Consider the following 22,082-nt stretch of genomic DNA (forward strand, 5'->3'; position numbering starts at 1 on the left):
CCCTAGAAATCATGGAAATGAACATTTTGATCAATACGTAAATTCAAAGCAAGGCTGAGTAGCAGAATATATACAATGCTGAATGAGCTTCTGAGCTAGAAGTTAGAGCCCTAGCAATTTCCCACTATATAGCACCAAAATCACCAAGATAGAATGGGTGAAAATTAAGTCAGTCCTACATGGAGAAAAGACTTAAAAGTCTTGATACCCAATACGATTTTCAGACTAACGATGAGAGGAGTAACAGGAAAACATTACAAAATCCACTTTAAAAGCTACTGAAGCTCCCCAAATGGTATAGGGGAGAGTACCCCAGAAAGCATCTCTAGACCTCACACTCTGCCTCCAGCCCCTGAGCAGAGTCCTCATTTGCATATGCCCACCCTCCCAACATCTAAGCACATCCCACAGGGACCTGCCCCCAGTACTCCCTCAGGATCTGAGCACATCCCATGGGGACATACATCCGCCATCCAATGTTTCAATGTTTGCACCCTCTCTTTTGAGGCAAAGGCAGAAGTTCAACAATTGCTACCTTTTCCCAATTCCAGTAATGGGACAGAAGCAGCAGCCTTTATAGAAAAAAAATGACCCTTATCTTAGGTGAGATTATTCTGGGTAATCATAACGAAATTCAAAAGGCAAATACCTGGGGTTAGTGGAGGTTTTTCACATAATGGTGGTTTTTCATCCTAGGAGGGAAAAACATGAGAGCAATGAATTAAGAGTCTTAGCATCTTCTGTGTGAATTTCCTTCCTGCCATTCTGCTTCACAGTAAGTTCAGTCACTGTGTCTTTACATGCATGTCCCACAAGTCACAGGCCATCAGTTCACATTCTAAAGCATGTGATATGGCTGCAAGAGCTGAGCAGAGATGCACAAAGCAAACTCCAACCCGGCCTCTTCTCCTTGGGATACGCAAAAGACCCCATCATTTGTAGAGAAGCGTGAGTTCAAGGTGCTGAGAAAAGCATATAAGATCTTGCTTTTCAATACAAAACTTAATTCTTTAAGGCTTTGAACTTTTGCTAATTTTTCCATTACACATCAGTCTGATATTAAGTTTCTAATTTCTGCTGAAAAAGTAGATAAGGTTATATATTAACTCTACTGAGAAATGTTTAATTTTTAAATTCCTATGCCATCGCACAATTAAAAACAAGTTAGAACTATTTCCATGTTTGCAAATGAGTTATTGTCTATTCATTCCACAAATTATGTAAGTGATTTCTAATCTCTCATTATTTTCATTTTTAAACGATGGCGAATATGAGTTTCATGTTATTAAAGTATTTAAAAAGAAACATTCAATGGGAAAGAACTCTTAAGGGAAGACTTTTTTCCCCCACAAATCACAAAAGTAGTTTAAAAATTATGGTGGAAATTCTGTCTATTGAGAAAGTCAGTTTTTAAAAAAAAAAAATAAACTTACCTTTAAATTCAGAACAGAATATTTACCATCTGATTAAAAAAAGAAGAGGGGAAAGAAATTTAAAGCAGATTAAAGACATTTGACAACTCAGAAGAGTACAATCACAGGAACTCACTTTCTACACATGAGCTAAATGAGGCCTGAAACTGGGACAGGCTTTGCGAGGTCACATGGCAAGCTGGGCCCGGAACAATGCAGGGAGCCCAAAGGCTGAACTGCTCATCTGTCTATTCTGCTCATTCCTGACCACCTTCAGTGACTCACAGGACTGCAGAACCAAAGTCAAACTCCTCGGTGGGGCTCTGAGCCCTTCCCATGCGGGGGCAGGGGGGCAGGAGGGGGGAGAATCCTCCCACCTTTCCAACAGACCCCACCCCTATGCTCTCTCTACAGTTCCACCCACCATTCCCTAAGTGGGCTCAGCCTACCCTGCCTGGAAGCAGTGTCTGACTTGGTCATAAAAGTAGTTGTTCCTTGAAGCAAACTGCTTCATTGACACAGACGAAAACAAATTTTGCCCAGTAACTCATTTGCAATGTACAAATACACATTTGTGATCAAGATACTCTACGAAGCAGGTGACCTTATGTCCCCATTTGCCTGTACCCTTGGCTGTAGTGAAAAGCTGGACTTTCAACGTTTGAAAAGTTGGTTGCTTTTAACTTTCCACAAGTAATCTGCAGAGCAAAAATTAAACTGGCTGAAAATAAATTAGAAACAAATATGCAAAAAGATGTGAAAAACCTACAACATTCAGAAAAACAGGTAAAAATGCTTACGGATGCATACAAGATTATGTATCTACTTCCTGGTTCATGACAATTACCAACACTTGAACAACAAATCAATGAAGAGCTTATTTTTTGACTAAAAAAGTCATCTTGACCCACTATTTTGAACCAAACTGCTTTTGATCAAGTATTATGGGGCAGCCTGGATGGAGGCATCGGGTGAAATCCTACCCAGCCCTTCTGCGTCCAGCGGTGTGGCCTCCTCTCCTGCTGCCTTCTGCAATCAGCAAACAATGTTCACTGCTCTCTGGTCTTTGTGCCTGCCTCTACCACCTACCTGCCTTAGCACCCAGGCAGTTGGCCATTTGCACACCCCCCCTCCCCCCACCCCTCCCCCACACCGACTGTGAGGGGAAGGGCCCACAGTGCCACCAGTTCTGGCACACAGTGAGTGCTGAATCAATTTATGATGAGCAATTGTTTAAACTAATCCAAAAAAAGAAAGTTTTAATAACTCTTTTACAATAGTTTTGATTTGGTGTCTTACAATACTGCATCAGATCTGCTGCCTTTGTATGTAATGGAATCTTCTATGTCCCCTTTAAATTCTTCACAAAATAAAGTTAGGGAGGGGCAGGGGATTCCATGAAGAAAAACGGCAAAATGCTGACAGCGGTAGAAAAAGGTGGGTAAGGGGTACGTGGGAATCCATTTTGCTATTCTCTCCACTTTTGTACATGTTTGAAAATTATGATCATAAAAAGGTTTTAAAGGGCAATTCCCCTATTTCCCCGAGAAAATAAACAATGATCTCCCATTTTGCCTTAGTCATTAACTTTTCAGGAAAAGAATCTGATGAAGAGTAAACTCAGAATTTGTCACCCCAAGTTTACTTTGGTACTTAATGTAAATGCAGTTCACTGGGCTCTGTGCATATATTTTATTTCCTATTTTCTCGTTTATAATTTCTCAAAAAGATTTCCAGAGTCTTCACCCTTCTCATTTCTACAGTCTGTACACGCAAGTGGTATAAACTATTAAAACAACGACAAAGGTCTCCGACATCGGACACCCCACTGCATACAAAATGCCATGCCAGGTGCTACCCCACTCTTTACCGAAAGTTCACAGTATACACCATCGAAAATTCTAACCATACAGGTAAGTCAAAACTCCCGTAATCCTCTGAACCCTTCCCCTCCCAAGAGGTTCTCAATTGGGTATGTTTCCTTTCAGATATATCTGAACATATAAACATATAAAAAGTCAAACATACATAAACCCCATGTCCCAGCTCCTTTCAGGTCTCATATAACAGACATTAGAAGATGGGGAGGAGAAACGCATGTGCAAAGGCCCAATGGCAGGGCAGACATCATGCAGTTGAGGAAATAAAAGAACACCAGAGTGGCTGGAGAATGGTCAGCAGGAACAGGCCTGGTAGTTCTTGTAAGCTGTGGGAACCACTGAAGAAATCCAAGTCAAAAGTGTGGTGCGGGGTCAGGCGGGGACACTACTAGATTCATGTTTTGAAAAGACTGCTCTGGCTGCTACCATGGTGCCAAAACATAGCAGGCACTCCGTATGTGCACGTATATTTGCTGGCTGAGTGAAGGCATGAACGGAATCAAACAGCAGGCAGCTGGTTACATGGGGTCATGAACTGGAAGAGGAAACCTGGGCGTAACACACAATAAATGGTATTGGAAGCAGAGGGGCAGAGAGTGATTACTTCCAAGAGTAGAGAAGAGGACCTAGACTGGCCTTGGAGAACCCCAACATTTAATGGGCAGGTAGAGAAAGACGAGCCCGCAAAGGGGATGAAGAAGGGGCCCCCAAAGAGGTGGGAGGAAACAAGAGGGTGATCTCATGAAACCAGGGGAGAGATTACTTTGAAACAGCAGGAGCAATCCCGTGTGGAATGTTCCTGACAAGTTAAATAAGGTGAAGCCAGAACACCATCCCCTGTATTTAGCAGGATGAAAACCACAGGTTGGGGGGAGTAATGGAGGCGGAGCCAAACTGGAGTAGGTGGAGGACAGACTGCCAGATCAGGGAAGGGAGGATGTGTGGAGATGTGTCTTTTGACAAATCTGGTTGTGGAGGAGAAAGAGAAAGCACTAGTGGGAAGGCAATATTGGGATCAAAGAAGGGATGAGGGATGACATCCATGAGCAAGAATTGGCAGCTCTGACCTAGGCACTGGTACCTGGACCAACAGACTTCAGGGTCTGGTCTTCCTGGCTGGGCGCTGCCAGAGAACAGAGAGAAGCATCAGGCTTGCAGAGCTTGATGGCTTTAGCCTTTAGATGATAATTATCAGGCAGCATTTACAGAAGGTGTTGTGTTTCACACATGTGACTGAATTTAATCCTTGGAATAATCTGATGAGAGGCACTTTCAGACTGAGTAGAAGTGGGGTTAAGTGACTCTTGTCACCTGGAAATGACCGAGTCAAGGACCAAACCACTACAAACCAGGGTTTTAAATGTGTTGTCTAAAGATCACCCCCATCAGACTCTCCAAAATGCCATGTTTCCCCGAAAATCAGGCCTAGCCATCAATCAGCTCTAATGTGTCTTTTGGAGCAAAAATTAATATAAGATCATATTATATTATTTTGTATATTATATGTGATCATATATTATTTTACTGTAAGACCGGGTCTTATATGGTATATGGTATGATGATATAATATAATACCGGGTCTTATATTAATTTTTACTCCAAAAGACGCAATAGAGCTGATTGTCCGGCTAGGTCTTATTTTCGGGGAAAGACGGTGCTTGTTAAAAATACAGACCTCTGGGCCCCAGCCTAGAGCCACTGAATTAGAAGTTGGGGTGGATACGGGGCTTTTCATAAACCAAAAAGCACTGCAGGAGCTGCACTCATCCCAACCACCACCTGAGCTCCAAGTTCATGTCACCAAGTGTGCCAGTTATCACTGCCTCGCTGGTCTAAGTCCACCTGGTGTCGCCTGCCTGTGTTGCTGCGTTATTTCTGCCATTAATGTGGCACAATGATAAGCTTCCTCAGTAGAGGGCGCTGGAGACACTGGAGAAGGAAGGGGCTTGGGTTCCTCCTTCCAGTGTGCTGTGTCCATTCCTCCCTCTTTCCCTTCCTCCCTCTCTCTTCCAGCTCACCTCCCTTTTCCTAGGCGGCCATCAGCACTTCCTCATGGGCGGCTTCTCCTGGCACTCCCCTGGAGAAGACAGCTTCCCAGCGAGTTCTGTTAGCACACCACCTCTGCTAACTTCTCGGTCAGCCAGTGGACCACAGCTGCACCCTCTTCAATATCTGCATCTTGGCCTTGGGTGATTCTCTAAATGTGTTTCTTCCCTTGGGTACATTAGGTTCACTGTACAGGAAGTGGAAGTTCTCTCTGTCCGCTTTTCCTGTATTCTTTATACTTCTCTCTACCCCTTAGTAGGCAATCTGCTATAGTAAATAATTCTTTATATTAAAGTTTCCCTGTTCAAAGCACCATGTGCTGTGTCCTGATTGGATTCTGACTGACATGTGACACATCAGGCCACAGGTAACACAGACATTGGAAAGTGGATGGATGTGTATGAACATAGGGAGATATTCGGGATGTGTCAGAAGATTTTAAAAAGGCATGTAACAAAATAACATGTGTTTCCTATACATACACAATTGTATGTTAAAATTAATTATCTATGGGGGTACAATTATGAGTGTTTAACTTGATATATGTTTGCATTTCAGGTTTTGTTTTTTTTTACAGTATTATTTCTATAATTAAAAAAGAAATATACTTTTTACATGACTTTAATATTCACATAGATTTTTCCCATAGGAATAAAATATGCCACCTAACCAACGGGCATTTCTGGCCCAGGTACTATTAGGCTGGCATTCTATTTTTCAGTCAGTCACCTTGCGAACTGATTTATGTGAGCGTCTCCTTGAGCATAAGCAACTCTGAGGGTCCTGAGAAAGCAGTTATTGGTGCCCACTGGAGCCATACCTCTTGCTCACTTCTCAAACCTAAGCCACCTCTTAGGAAACTGAAACCTCTTCCCTACATTTACTAGAATGCGCTGAATTCTCTCACTGAGCCAAACAAAATATATAGATAAATTGCTAACGCACAGGGAGAGTTGTATTATAAACACGTCTATGGATTCTTCCATACCACAAACCTTTAGTGACAGCCTACTGTGGGCAAGGCCCTGCTCTGGGCACCGGAGATAGCACGGTGAACAAGACAGATCCCTCACTCGCTCACTCCGTGAAGACCACCGTGCGCCAGCCCCTTGCTACACCAGGCACCAGGGAGCAGGAGGAAAGAGTGTGTAGAGCCTCAGAGCCTGAGTCATAACCCTCTTCTCCATGTGTCCCCTCGGGGCTGAGAGAACTAGCAAAATGGACAACAAAGTGAGCACAACCTAACATCCAGGCAATCCACTATAAAGTAACTTATCTTCAGTGAAAATATAATTTAAGACTAGTCCTACTTGTAATCACGGAATCACAGTATGAAGTTGCAATGGCTATATGTCCCCCAAATTAGCCAATATTTATTGCCACAAAACATTTTTGTATTTATTTTTAAATTGGGTTTGGTGTTTTTTCTTTTACCTTTTTCTTGTATACGCTGTGGCATAAGAGGTGAGTCTGGATCTTGCTCAGAAATATTTTCTTCATCTTCACTGTCCACCCCATGTGACAATGGAACCTTCTGCAACAAAAGACAAAGGAGTAAACATGTGATCAAATTTCCTCCTAGCACACTCAAATGGCGTATTCTATACCTTCTTCCGTGCCCCTTCTCTCTCTCAGACACAAAAAGGACTACACCTGGCAGGGCTGGATGAAACTTCGGGACCATCAGGAAAAGCCCAGTGGCAAAGTCAATGCCATTCAAATTATGCTTAGGCCATCAAGAACTTCATGTCCCACCATGCTGCTTGGGCAGCCTCTCTTCCTCGTTCCTGATAGCGACCAACCCACAAAAAGGGGCTGCCTCTGGCCTGCTGTGCAGAGCACTCCATCCCACCCGACCCTGGTACTGATACTGTGTGTTCATCTCTACACGGGACAAGAGTTGCCGACTTGCCCTGTGAGAGCCCTCACTCGGGCAACTGTTGGGGATCGAGGTCCATTATGTTTGCTGGCTACGTAGCCACTGCAAACGTGGTTTCCTGATTAAATGGAACCCTCCCCTCCACTGTCTGTGAGCATCTCCCACGTAGGTATCAGGAAGGGTGGCAGGACTGCAGAGCTGTGGGCCAGGAATGGGATCTTATGAGGAGACAGGCGGTCCCCTGATGAGGAGACAGTCTCATTGGCAGGGCTCTGGGAGGCGGGGACAGAGGCAGCCCAAGGGAAAGGGCAGTGAACCATGCCTCATACAAAAAGTTAAGGAGTCTGGTGTTCTCTGGGTTGGTGTCCCTTCTGTTATCCTGATGCTTCACTAAAATCTTACTTATGTCATCAGCTTGGCTTAGCTGTGCTGAGCTGCAAGCAATAAAAGGGCCATCCCCAAGACTGGCAGACAGGGGGCGGCACTGACCAGCAAGATGCACTGGAGCATTTCAGAGCCAAGAGCTAAGGCCGCGGGGCCCACCAGGCTCTGTGGACAGGGCCCCAAGGTGACCCAGCTCAGGAGTGGCAGACAGGTTTCCTACTCTACTCATCATTTGAAGGAAGAAAAAAGAAATAACTTTAATTTTTATCTCAAAGCAACTGCTTTGCTTGCCCTGTCAAAGATACATTAAACTACTCACTATTATCAAGGAAATGTGAAAATGCTAAGGGGACTCAAATATCATCAAAAAGATACCCTACTATGGAAACCGTATCTTCTAGTACTTCTAGGCAGTATCTTCTAGTACTAAGACTGCCGATACATACACCACTCCTCAGTATATATCCACTGGAAACGCAAACATATATCCACGAATGTTTATAGCGGCACTATTCCTAAAGGCCCAGACTGGAAACAAGCAAATGTCTAACATCAGTAAAATGTATAAGTAATTGGACAGTATAGTTGTACAACGGGACATTATGTAGCAATAGGAATGAACAAACTACTGCTATGCACAGTAGTTTGCATAGCAACTACTGAAGTTGCATATCAATAACTGAAAACTCTCAAAACCCTCAAAGAATACATACTCTATGATTAAATTCATAGAATTTTCAGAACAGGCAAAACTAATCTAATGTTCCTATACATCATGTAATTAAGTAAGTGTAAATAATATTATGTCATATATATACATATATATATATATATATATGACCATTATGTCATATATATACATATATATATATATATATATATATATATATATGACCCCAGAAATATTCATGTCTGCATTCTATATTGTCTGCTTCCATTCCAAATATTTACTCAGTTTTATTAAAAGTACTTTCTGCATTTTTTATTGATTAAAAAAACCAAAAACTAATCTAATGCTATTTTCTAATATTTAATCTACTCTTGGAGTCAGGACAATCGTTAACTCTTCTTGGTCACCAAGAGGGACTTCGGGGGTACTAGTAATGTTCCTTTTTTTAATTTGGGTAGTGGCTACTTTGTGAAAATTCACTGAGCTGTACACTTATGGTTTACGCACCTTTTGTGTATATTTAATACATCTATAAATAAGCCAAAGAATTGTGACAATATTTAAAAAAACGTTAATTTTTAGTTTTAATAAAAAACATTTTTAAAACTACCAAATACTTCTGATTGTAAAAATTACCTTGCTAACTAAAACAAAACATATTTGGGCATTGAAGGAAAAGAAGCAGCAGGCCAGCCCAGCCATAGCACGGCCACCAGTGGTGCTAGGAATGGCCTTTCCCTTGTCTTAGCTCCTTCACCCTCTTGCTGGGTAGTAGACTAATTCAGATTTTAAAAAGTAAAATGTACATGCTGTGATTTCTAGGGTAATTATTAGGGGAAATAAAAATGTAACTTGCAAGCTATCAGAGAGAAATAGAACTGAAAAAAACCATCAATCAAAAAGAAGGCAAGAGAAAAAAAGATATAGAACAACAGGACAAATAGGAAAAATAAAGTAAAATGACAAATTTAAACTCAAATATGTCCTTATATACATTCATATAAAAGGCCTAAATGGTCCACTAAAGGACAAAGGAAAAGTTTATCAAACTCAGTTAACAAAAACTATATGCTACACCGAATTGTATACTTTAAATGGATGAATAGTACAGTATGTGAATTATATCTCAGCAAACTTGGTTTTAAAAACTACATCCTGTTTATAAGACACAGCTGAACATAAGGATATAGAAAGGTTGAAATTAAAGGGTAACAGAAACAGACCATGAAAACATCAAACAAAAGAAAGATGGAAAATGTCAGATGAAACAGACTTAAGGCAAAACTAATTTTTAAAAACAAACAGGTTTACTTTAGTGACAAAATGTTCAATTCACCAGGATGACATCATTTTAAATTTGTACGTGCCTAACAATGTAGTCAGACAGCTGCAAAAGAATATGTGTTCTATGATTTCATGCATATCAAGTTCAAAACATGCAAAACTAATAACTGACATCAGAAGTATTCTAATACTTGAAGATGAAAGCAAGATACTGGGAAACCTGACAACACAGCAAGGAAGTGGCAGTGTCCAGATTCTTGTGACTGTAAGAGTGAGATGACTCTACGATCCAGTGGCGATTAACCCTAATGATGCGCAGGGTCCAGCCCCGAATGGGACAGTCACCTTCCCAGATGCCTCTCCTCCTATTAATGATGCTAACCCCACCTAAAATGCATTATTTATTCATTAGAGGTGGAGCAACAGAGGGTGCCAGCTAGCTTTACCTCGGGGTAAAGTCCGGGCAAGAGTGTGGTAAAAATGTGCGGTGAACCAAGGAATAACCCTGGAAGGAGCAGTGCTGATGTGTAAGGTAGAGGAACTGCTCGGGCCTGCACTGGGACCTTTGTGGGTCCAATGTCGTGCTGGACCTCCCCTGACCGGGTACATCAGGGTAAATAAACTAAGGGTTTGGGAAGCCACGCTTCCTCCCCTGTTGCAGGGAAGAGACCCTAACACTAGAAGAGCGCAGAGCTCACTCCCTTTTGGTGGCCTCAAAGGGGAGACGAAAGGAGGCTGTGACTCCTTCTCAGGCGTCTGCAGTCACTCTTAGTAGTCCTCTCAGAAAAGGCAGAGTCTTATGCCACCTGTATACCCTTCCTTTGTAATATTTATCATACTTGTAATTGATTACTATTAATTGTGTGACTATGGACTCTGTCGTACACTGCTTTTCCAGCACCTGGCACAATTCCTGGTACTCACTGGATGCTCAATAAATACTTGTTGAATTATTTACCTGCCCAAAAAGTCTCCTCCCTTGCAGTCCTTTAGAACAGGGGTGTCAAAACTGCGGCCCACGGGCCAACTGCGGTCCACAATCCATTGTTAATTGGCCCGCAGCAAATTCCAAAAATATATTTAGTTTACTTAAAAAAACCAGGTGAGGCAATACGTACTTCACCTCGAGTGAGTGGCCCGGCTGTTTGTGTATTTTACCGCATATGGCCCTTGGTAAAAAACACTGAAAAAAGTTTTGACACCCCTGATTTAGAGGATGAAGAAACGGAGGCACAAGGAGGTTGTCTGACTTACCCAAGCTATACAACTGTGAAGTCGTGAAGCTGGGATTTGAACTCAGGTCTCTGAAGGCCCACGGCATTGCTCTGTCCACTGGGCTAACTTTGCGTGAACTGATCACAAATTCATACCCCCAGTTCCCCTCCAGCCTTACTTTTCAGTGGACCAACAAGAAAACTGCTGAACACAAGGCTTTCTTTCCATTAGTTAGGCCATTTCTGAGCAGGTGCACACTCCACTTGAAGATGTTTGCCCAAACTACCCTGACACACAGAGAGAGGCATGTGGTATAGACTTACATCCAAATCGTCTGCTGGGGGTGGTCTGTTTTCTTACCTTACTAGTTCTGACAACTGTTTTCTTTAAAGGAAGTATGAATGATTCATAAAAAAGGATAAAATTATAAATTTACCTCAAATTACAGAATGTCTATAGTAAATATAGGGAAGTCAATTTTACTCTGTTTTTGAAATTAAAATGTACCCGTAGGCAGTATTTCCTTCAGAGCTGGTGCCATCTAGTGATTAAACAGCAGTCTTACATGCGACACAAATCCGTTTTTCCAAAGATAATAATATACTTTTTAATCACATAACAAATTTAAGAATAGTTGGCCTGTTTCAAAAAAACAAACTTTATGTGTCTAAGAAATATTCTTGATATGCACAAGGGCTGTAAACACAAATTTTAATTCTAAATAGGGAAAATTGGTTGCCCTGGTCTGAATCCTGCCTCTGCCACTGGGTGGTTGGTTGGTTGACCTTGGGCAAGTCGTTTATCCTGTTTCTTCACAAACTTACCCCCAAGGAAGTGAAGTAAATGAATTGGTACATGTAAGCTGCCTAGCATATATCAGTGCTCAGAAAAAGGTCAATGTGTCTTCCTCTCCCTATTGTCTACTAGCCCACCTGAAAAAAACCAAAAACCAAAACAAAACGAATCATAAGGCTATGGGAAATTGAAATCCCTTTCCAGCTTAAGGGCCCTTTCATCCATGCCATCTCCAACTGGCCAGGACAATACAACGGTTATGATGAAACTTTTCAATTGCAATCAGTTACTAATAGAACTCTGCCTCCAGTTCCTGGGCTATCCAGGAAAGGACTTTCCTATTGGCTATGATGTACAGACATGCGGAGACTGGCATGCACACACTGCTGCTGGGAAGGCAATCGTGGACAACTGCTCTGGAGAACAATTTCGCAATATCCAACAGTGTGATCCAGCACACATAGGTATGTGTACCAAATGTGCAAGGAAATAACCCACAAGTTTATCAGTAGATAAGGAGATAAACTAACATGGATCCATCTCAAAACCGCAATGTCAAGGGAAAAAGCCAAGAGGTGAAATGACTGGTTCAGTATGGTGACCTTTGTACAATTTTTAAAAAATGTATCTGTTTACTGACACTTACTTGTAGTAAAAAAAGAAAAAATTAAAAACAAAGACTTCTAGAATGCATTCCAAATCCAAGAGAAGATGGTCTTCTAGAGATGGAGTGGGAAGGGGAGACAAAGAATTCAACCCTAACTGTAATTTTACTTCTTTTATTAAAAACAAAAAAATCTGAAGCAAAAAGAGGTAAGATGTCAATATTTGTTCATTCTGGAGAATGAGAACACTAATGTGTTATATTATTTTCTACTTTTCAATTTTCTTTTTTTTTTGCTGGGTTATAGAAAATACATATACACGTTCAGCTTTAATGATAGTGCCAAACGGTTATCCAAAGTGGTGGCACCAACTGACATTCCCACCAGCATTAGAGAATTCCTTCACAGCCTCACCCATCCCTGATATTTCAGTTGTCTTGCTCTACTTTTCAAATTTTAAAATATTTTCCCCATTCCACTACTTGCCTAAAGAATATTTGTCCTGATAATGACAAAGGAGTATAGGTCACTATAATCTCTTTCCTCTAAGGGAAATACGGTAGCAAGCTTCACTTCCAAAATAGTTGGGTGTTACAACTCTATCGGTAACCTTGGTCCAAAATACTAGCCAGGAAGTGTGCAGGGGCAGGACTTCATCTTGGCCTTTTAGAACACTACAGAAGACCTTCCTCTGGGCTCTTGGCAGCTGTCTGCTTATTCCAGTGCTCCCTGCTGTAGAGAAAACTAACTCTGTATGTTAAAGTCTGTACATGTTAGAAAGCGATGGTTAGTTAACGAAATACTCACATATGGATTCCTCAAAATAAGCTCCCTAAGACAAGACCATTTAAAATGGGATTCAATATAGTGGAGGGTGATCAATGTAATATAATCAACATGAATACACTTTGATGTTACCAGTCTATATGTGTAGTCACTGTGCTTAACATATGTTATAGTGATGGTGAAAAAAGAGAAAGGAAAGAGAAATCATGGTGCTGTCTTTTGCCACTGAAAAAACGGCACTATCCAGTTTTCAAAAACCCGGAAGCACAGAATTGAAACCAGAGCTGCTGGGTAGTGGTGAAGATATGGGCTCCTTCAACCTTTCTGTGCCTTGGTTTCCCACATGCGATATAGGGTCGTAAACGGATCCTACCTCACCGAGATAGTGGGAAATAAATACATGCAAGAGCCTGAAACAGAGACTCACATACAAATATGGTAACCACTCAAAGAATATCAGCTACTACGGAGATAAACGATAACCCCCATCTAGTCAGGCATGAACTTGAAGAAAGGTTGCAACATGCACACCGATATTAGAAAAGTGATAGGAAAATCACTTTTGGGGTCAAAGAGAAGAGCAGGGTTACTTAGTATCGGATGGAAATCTACGCTGAGAACATAGAGATGCTTATCTTTATCTCTGAAGGACTTTTGTCTTTAAAAGATAAAGGAAAAGTTTTAAATTTTAGCCTAACCAGATGGAAAATGAGCCTGGACATGTTAGAAAAATAAGCCCTCAAACAAAAGCCATCAAAGGCAGAAGAGAGAAAAGAAAGCCCTTCCTAATACCCTCTCTGTAATTTACTGTACGTTAATGTCAAGGTGCAGAAGGAATTCTGGAATGGGACGAGAACCTGGTTTCTGTGTGTCACGGCATACACAGCATCACCAAGACCTCCCTCTTCTTTGTAGGCACTGCCATCCCCTGACTCCTTGTAGCTGGAAGACAGGTTCGAGTCGGTGTCGTCTTCTTCTCTGTAGCCCAGCATTTCAAAGGATGGCAAAGAAGTTCTTCTTTCCATGTCACTCTGCCGATTTGGTCTATAGCAGAACATTAAAGAGAAAAATAAATCAATAAACCAGCCACTTAATACTTCACACTGGTATATATATATATACATACATGTATCAAAGGCACAGCTACTGAGCCCCCACCATAAAGTATTATAACTACATTATAAAATACATAGAAACGAAAGGAGTAAGTCATCCACTATTGCATCCCTTTGCATACTCTTGAAATGTCTTTCGAGGTTTTTTCCCTCGGTCCTTATAGTTATTATTGCTGCATACAGATACAATCTGCCTCGTTGTTGATAAGTTTTTAAAGTCAGAATGCTATAAGGTAAGACTCAAGTAGTTATACCAGTTTAGTCCGCCATTCCCCTTCCTATGGTTTCCCCCTCCCAGTGTTCACTGTTATAAATAACCCTGTAATGGACATCTATGTGCAGATAATCTCTTCTGTATTTAGAATTAGTCATATCAAACAACTATATGGTACACTGCTGAGTCAAATGGTATGAACATTTTGTGGACCTACATGCACATCTCACAAAATCATTTCACAGAATGTTTCCCTAATCTGTACCCACGTTGGTAATAATTTTCTAAAACTTGCCAAAATAATTTAAATCTCACTGCATAAATTTGCATCTCATACCAAGACTGAATATTTTTCCATGTATTTGTATGCAAGCCACAATTTCTCTACAGTGAATTGTCTGTTCATGTCCTTTGTCTATTTAACATACAGGTGATTAAAAATTTTTTTTTTACCTTCTAAATTCTTAGTTTAGGAGTAAATAGCAGTCATCTCCCTCTGAAAGTTTTGATAAGACTGGATATAGGATTTCATGGTCTTATTTATGTATGTATACAGATCAATTCTTTCATTCAATAGAAATTTGTTTTGGTATATAAATTAGGCAAGGGCCAAAGCTGATTTTTTCCCCAGTATTGCTAATCAATATACTGTTGAATCCTTTCCTTCCCCTTTGATCTGTGGGGCTGCCTTTATTAGACACTCAATACACTTGCAAACACTGGGTTCACCTCAGGGCATTCAGGCCCACCTGTCTATCACTGAACAGTCCTCCTCTATTTTAACTACTTCAAGTACACGTTTTAAAATATAATGCAGCCCACCCCCCGGGACAGTATTCTTCCTTTCCAAATTTCCTCTGATGGTGTTATCTGCTTATTCTTGCCAATGCATTTTAGAATCATGTCCTCAGCTTTCGTTCTTATTCAGCCAAAGTACAATTCCTATCAGGAGGAAAGCAGACTATATTCAAACATCTCATAATAGAGCCAAGATTAAAATGTAAAAACCCAAAATATAAACATGTCCTAGAAAGAAATACATGAGCATTTGCTTATTTAATGCTGTAGTAGGGAAGGTCTTTCCAGATTTGACAAACGACAGAAACTACCAAGAAAAGACTGATCAATCTTACTACGTAACAGAATATTTGGTATGTAAAAAACAAAGACAAAAAAAGCAAAACGGAATAAACACAACAGATAAAAGGCAAATCTGGTCATATATCCCCCACCCTCACCCCACAAGCCCTTAAAGCCCTCGGAGTGCTCCTGCTTCGAGGGGCAATACCAAACCTGGGAACACAATATCAAAGGCATCCCCGTCCAGGCCCCTGCCCATTCCTCCAGCCCCATCTCAAATGACTCCTCACCTCACTCGAGTCTTCCCGGCCACAATCATCTTCCTTCCCTTGCTCACATGTGTCATGCTCCCCTTCTCTGTCTATAAAGCTCATCCCAGCCCTGCAATGACCATCCCCCCAACCCCTGAGCCATTCCCACTTGATTCCTGTATATCCCTCAGTGCTCCCCTCCTCAATACTCTCTTCCTCTGGAGGAAACGTTCCCAAACCCCTAACCCTCGGTTAGCATGAATGCAGCTCAAGAAATGGAGGAAATGACGTTAAAGGAGAAAAGTTATAACATAAAGGCCAAAAAAGGTAAAATCAGTATGAGTGTTCAGTGAGGAGATGTATGAGAAGTGCTGAGTGACCACTCTCGCCACCTAGGTTGTGGCAGAGAATCCTACTAAGGGCCACATGCAGCACTGAATTCATGGCTCTGTGCTGCCATGAAAACAACCAGTGTTTCCACAAGCTCTAATTTAACAAGACCCACTCCAGAGAAAAAATTCTGATACAATTCAAGAGCAATTAATGTCCCAGAACAGTGTCCCTTTGACACTGGTGTGAAAACTCGAGTACTAAGCTCTAGTCAGAATCCCATGCACATGCACACACGTGAGCTGCTACTCCTCTGCCCTGAGAGGAAGCAGAGCCAGCGATATGGTCCTTACGGATGTCTCAGCTCTGAGGTGGTGGCATAGGGCTTGATGAAACTGTCCTTTTCAACGGAAGTTGTGTCACTCTCAGACCGGGATCTCCGACGAGGCTGAGGAATGGCAACGGTTCGGCCAGTCAATGTTGTTGCTAGAATGACTGCAGCCAGAGCAGATCTATGGACAAAAGCATCCCAGTGAGCTAGTGCACTCAAGGCTAAACAATAGGATACATGAATTAATCAAGATTTACCTCCCGCTCCACACTGTTTAGTGCAAATCTATTGACTATGTACTTGCAGTCCGTTATAAGCCATCAAACAATCTCATTTCATTCTGACGTCGACTGTATGAATACATATTATTGTCACCTCTATTTTCATATAAATTAAAAGACTTGCCCAAGATTTCTGAGCTAATAGAAGATGGAAGCAGATCTCTAATCTGGGGAGTCTATATCCAAGTGGTTTTCCTAATAAAATGAAAGATCAGAATTTAAAAAAAGGGACATAAAACAATTATGAAAGATTTTAAAGGTATTTGAAATTATTCAAAACTGTAATATAGGAAAGATAGAGTAATATAGGAAAGATAGAGTAATAGATTTACCCAGCCACATGAAAAAGCAAAACAAAACAGACTTACAATTGGCCCAGTTTCCTGCCTGAAAGAATTTCCAGGTCACAGCACAGGAAGGAGGAACTCAGGTGGGGCTAGGCAGACTCCCTGAGTTCTGAAGATGGAGCTAAGAGTCTGGGAAAACCAAAGCAGATAGAATTTGGAGGACAGTACCAGAAAGGAAAAAGCTGAACAGACAGAACTCCGGAAATCTGCCCCCCTCATTGTTCAGCAAAATGCTCCTCTGTGCATGAGTGTGAGGAAACTACCCAAGGCTGGAAGAAGAACCACCCACGAGGATTAGAGGAACAGTTCCAGATGCTTACACATGTTTGAGGTCAGTATCTACTCCCAATAAACAGCAGGAAAAAAATTATAATTCATGGGACACTGGGTACAGTACTTCAAAAGGTCTTGCCTCAGCCTCAGTAGTGGGGAATAATTAGCCTTAGCTTAAATACTGTCCCAGACCTCACGTAACAAATCATAAAAGCAAAACCCAAAAGATTAAATCAGTTCCAAGTAACTTAATCACATCCCAGAACAAAATTCAAGAAGACTTACAGGAATACAAAAATATCTAGACTCAACAATGTGAAACTCAAAACAATGTCTAGTATGCAATCAAAGATAACCAGACATGCAAAGAAACAGAAAAACATGACCCATAATTAACAGAATAATCAATCAAAACCCATTGAGAACTGAACACATGTTAGAATTAGCAGAGAAGGACATTAAGTCAGTTATTATCACTGTATTCCAAATATTCAACAAGCTAAGTAGAGACATGAAAGATTATAAAAAGACTTGAACTTCAGAAGATGAAAATTACACTGGATAAGAGTAAGCATAGATTACAGGGCCGGCCCGGTGGCTCAGGTGGTTGGAGCTCTGTGCTCCTAACGCCGAAGGTTGCTAGTTCGAGTCCCACATGGGCCAGTGGGCTCTTAACCACAAGGTTGCCAGTTTGATTCCTCAACTCCCGCAAGGGATGGTGGGCTGCACCCCCTGCAATTAAGATGGAATATGGCACCTTGAGCTGAGCTGCCGCTGAGCTCCTGAATGGCTCAGTTGGTTGGAGCGCGTCCTTTCAACCACAAGGTTGCCGCTTCAACTCCCGCAAGGGATGGTGGGCTCTGCCCCCTGCAACTAACAACGGCAACTGGACCTGGAGCTGAGCTGCGCCCTCCACAACTAAGACTGAAAGGACAACAACTTGACTTGGAAAAAGCCCTGGAAATATACACTGTTCCCCAATAAAGTCCTGTTCCCCTTCCCCAATAAAATCTTAAAAAAAAAAAAGATTACACATTGTAGAAAAGACTAGTGAAACTGAAGGCAAAACAATAAAAAAGAACCAAAGTGAAACACAGAAAGAAAAAAATATAATTTTTTTAAAAAGAACATAGTGAGATAGACAAAAAACACTAATGTTTTATGTATTAAGCCACTAAGTTTTGGTATAACTTGTCACATGCTAATAGATAACTAATAAAACACCCTTTGCATCAAATGGTGCTGGAACAACTGGATACCCATATGCAAAAAAAAGGAGGAACTCCCATATCCCCCACCACACAAAAATTAACTCAAAATGAATCATAGACCTAAATGTAAAGCCTAAAACTATAAAACTTCTGAAAGAAAATAAAGGAGAAAAATCTTTGTGACGTTGGATTAGGCAAAGATTTCTTAGATGTTATATTGAAATCGTAACCTGAAAGAAAAAACTGACAAGTTGAACTTTGTAAAAATTAGGAATTTCTTCACCTTGAAAGATACTGTTAAGAGAATGAAAAGATAAGTCACCAATAGGGAAAAAATATTTTCAAATCACGTATTTGATAAAGGACATATCCAGAATATATAAAGAATTCTCAAGACACTACAACAGGAACACACACAAATGGCAAATAAGCACCTGAAAAGATGCTCAATACCATTAGTTACTAGAGAAATGCAAAATTAAGCCACAATGAGATACCACTACACACTTATTAGAATGGTCGAAATTAAAGATTGGCCAAGACAATCAATCCCTCAGGCTCTTCCTCTTCAACCTGGGCCTGAAAGAATGGCTCCCACAAAGAAGGGTGGTGAGAAAGGGCCATTCTGCCATCACTGAGGTGGCAACCAGAGAGTACCCCACCAACATTCACAAGCGCATCCACGGAGTGAGCTTCAAGAAATGGTCCCTTGGGCATTCAAAGAGATTCAAAAATTGCCAGCAAGGAGACAGGAATTCCTGATATGCACATGGACTCCAGGCTCTACAAAGCTGTTGGGCCAAAAGAATAAGGACTGTTCCATACCTTACTGATGTATGGTTGTCCAGAATGCGTAATGAACATGAAGATTTAACCAAACAAGCTCTACACAGTGTTACCTATGCACCTGTCACCACTTTCAAAAACCTACGGGTAATAAATATAAATGAGAACTAATGGCTGATTGTCAAATAAAGTTATAAAACCCCACACAAACCTGACCAACCAAGTGTTGGTGAGAATGTGAAGAAATTGGAATTCAGACACTGCTGGTGGGAACATAAATGGAATAACAACTTTAGAAAACAGTTTGGCAATTTCTTTTTTTCTTTAAATTTTTTATTGGGGAATATTGGGGAATAGTGTGTTTCTCCAGGGCTCATCAGCTCTAAGTCGTTGTCCTTCAATCTAGTAGTGGAGGGCGCAGCTCAGCTCCAAGTCCAGTCACCGTTTTCAATCTTAGTTGCAGGGGGTGCAGCCCACCATCCCACGTGGGAATTGAACCAGCAACCTTGCTGTTAAGAGCTTTTGCTCTAACCAACTGAGCCATCCAGCCATCCCAGCAATTTCTTAATAAATATATATCTGGTATATGACCCAGGTAATTCCTCTCCTAAGAGAAATGAATGCATATGTCCAAACAAGGATTTATGCGCAATGTTCATAACAGCTTTATTTCTAGTAGCCAAAAACTGAAAACAACTCAAATATCCATCAACAGGTGAGTGGATCACAAATTGTGGTATATTCGTATAACAAAATACTACTCGACAATAAAAAGGACAAATTACTGATTTTTACAATAATATGGATGAACGTCAAAATAATTATGTTGAAAGAAGCCAGCATAATAATTTTGTATAATACCCTTTATATAAAATTCTAGAAAATGCAGACTAACCTATAGTGACAAAAAGTAGATCAGAGGTTACCTGAGAATGGGAGAGAGGGGCAGGAGGAAGGAATTATAAAGGGGCAAGAGGAAACTTTGGGGGGATGACGGATATATTCATTATCTTGATTGTGCTCACAGTTCTATGAGTGTAAACTTATCAAAACACGCCAATTGTGCATTTTTATTATGTACAGTTTATCATATTCCATTATACCTAAAAAAAAACCAGTTCTTAAAAAGATAAATGACTGTGTAAAGCAAAAATAGTAATAGCATATTGGGGGGGTTATAGAATTAAAATATATGATAACAGTAACACAAAGGATGGGAAGGAGGAAACAAGTAAATTGCTGTAAGATTCTTACACTATTACATGTGAAGTGGAATAATATCAAAGATTAATTTGAATGTCATTTTTAAAAATAAAAAGATCGAGAAGTAGGCCAGATTTGCTAAAGCCATGTAGATTATTTGGGGTTTATAAAGATTACGATCCAGGTAAAGCACAGGAAACTACAGACATTTTCTAATGAGTCTATAGCATGCTTGCCCTGAAATGACACGTGTTGGTTTGTTTTTCTGCTTTATAATGGAACATTAAGGTAACTCTCACTATTGCTGACACATAAACATCTATGTCCTAATGACACAACTTAAGGGTTGTTCACACAAACACTGAAGAGTGGGACGAACTTCAAGTGCATCGCAGCAATGCCACAGTTTGCCAGCTGTGAGACTTTGGGCAAATGACACACACTTGAGTTTGAAAGAGATGACAACAGGACCCCTCTTATAGAGTCAATGAGAGAATGAAATGAAACAATGCTTCTAGAGCACTTACTTGAGACCTTGGCACAGAGTAAATACTACTAAATGGCTATTCTTGTTATCGAGATGGTACTCAATGAAAAACAAACACTAAAAATATTTCAGTGTTTTTTATATACTGTGTTTCCCAAAAATAAGACCTAACCGGAAAATAAGCCCTAGCATTATTTTTCAGGATGCTTATAATATAAAATAAGCCCTACCATATTTCCCCGAAAATAAGACTGGGTCTTATATTAATTTTTGCTCCAAAAGATGCTTTACGGCTTATTTTATATGACAAGCATCCTGAAAAATCATGCTAGTGCGTATTTTACGGATAGGTCTTATTTTGGGGGAAACAAGAGGCATACAATATCCTAGTTTCAAAGAACATTAAAGAGAACGTACCGCCCTTGAGTGAAATTTGTTCTCACTGGTAACAGTCAAGTCATATACCCGAGTATCTTATAGATAAACAATAGTCTAAAATTCTCCTGTGTCTAAAATCTTGGAGGCACAGGCAGGGGTTTAGGTATAAAACAGAGTCAGCTCTCTGGTGTTAGGAGCACTGGAGGATGGGGGAAAACCCAGGCCCTGGGAAGAGAAGCCCTTTCTCCTTCCTTCCCACAAGCAGTTATTAAAGGCAAACATGCTTAAAAAGAAAATTATCTGTACAACTCAAATTCCTTTCAACATACAATCACCCGAAATACTTGGGCTTTAATGCTTTCTATTTTAAAAAACACGAATTGCATTCAATTATGAAACATGAGAACTCCATACACCTGAAAGGGTTAGACCATTAGCCCACAGAGAAACCATATTAAATTATGAAACTGACAAATATCTCAAGGGACATGATTCAAACTACCTAACTTACCATTTTCTTGCCAATTCGAACAGTTCCAGAACCCACCATTTGGTGGCTGAGCACAGGGTGACCTACCTCAGTGTCTGCTCACCTGAGACTCACCTTGGTCTCTCTGGAGAGGGGTTGGGGCTACGGGGAGGAGGTGTCCGGGGCACAGCTGCCTTTGGTGCGATGCTGGCTGCAGGGAGAAGGCCATGGATGATGTGTTTCTGCACAAATAAAACCCAGTAGAGGTCATTGGTGTAAGGAATCACCTAGGTCCTGCCACCACTCCTCCCTGGGCCTGAGAGGGGACACTTGCACTGGCCACCCAGGGATGTAGCCCCACCAGAAGCCC

At 40.9% G+C, this 22,082-nt stretch overlaps 1 protein-coding gene across 1 annotated transcript in view; it reads right to left on the reverse strand.

Moving 5' to 3' along the window:
• Positions 1-22,082, reverse strand: part of CEP89 (centrosomal protein 89) — a 47,858-nt gene that overhangs the window by 23,910 nt on the left and 1,866 nt on the right. The window contains exons 2-7 of the mRNA XM_081031487.1: positions 21,848-21,954; positions 16,300-16,458; positions 13,814-14,000; positions 6,773-6,872; positions 1,434-1,462; positions 650-692 (exon numbers count right to left, since the gene is read on the reverse strand). Of these exons, the coding sequence (XP_080887613.1) occupies positions 650-692; positions 1,434-1,462; positions 6,773-6,872; positions 13,814-14,000; positions 16,300-16,458; positions 21,848-21,954 (625 nt within the window). The remainder of the gene's footprint in view (positions 1-649; positions 693-1,433; positions 1,463-6,772; positions 6,873-13,813; positions 14,001-16,299; positions 16,459-21,847; positions 21,955-22,082) is intronic.

Source organism: Rhinolophus hipposideros, assembly GCF_964194185.1.
Source record: "Rhinolophus hipposideros genome assembly, chromosome: 21".
In the NCBI taxonomy this organism is placed as follows: Eukaryota; Metazoa; Chordata; class Mammalia; order Chiroptera; family Rhinolophidae; genus Rhinolophus; species Rhinolophus hipposideros.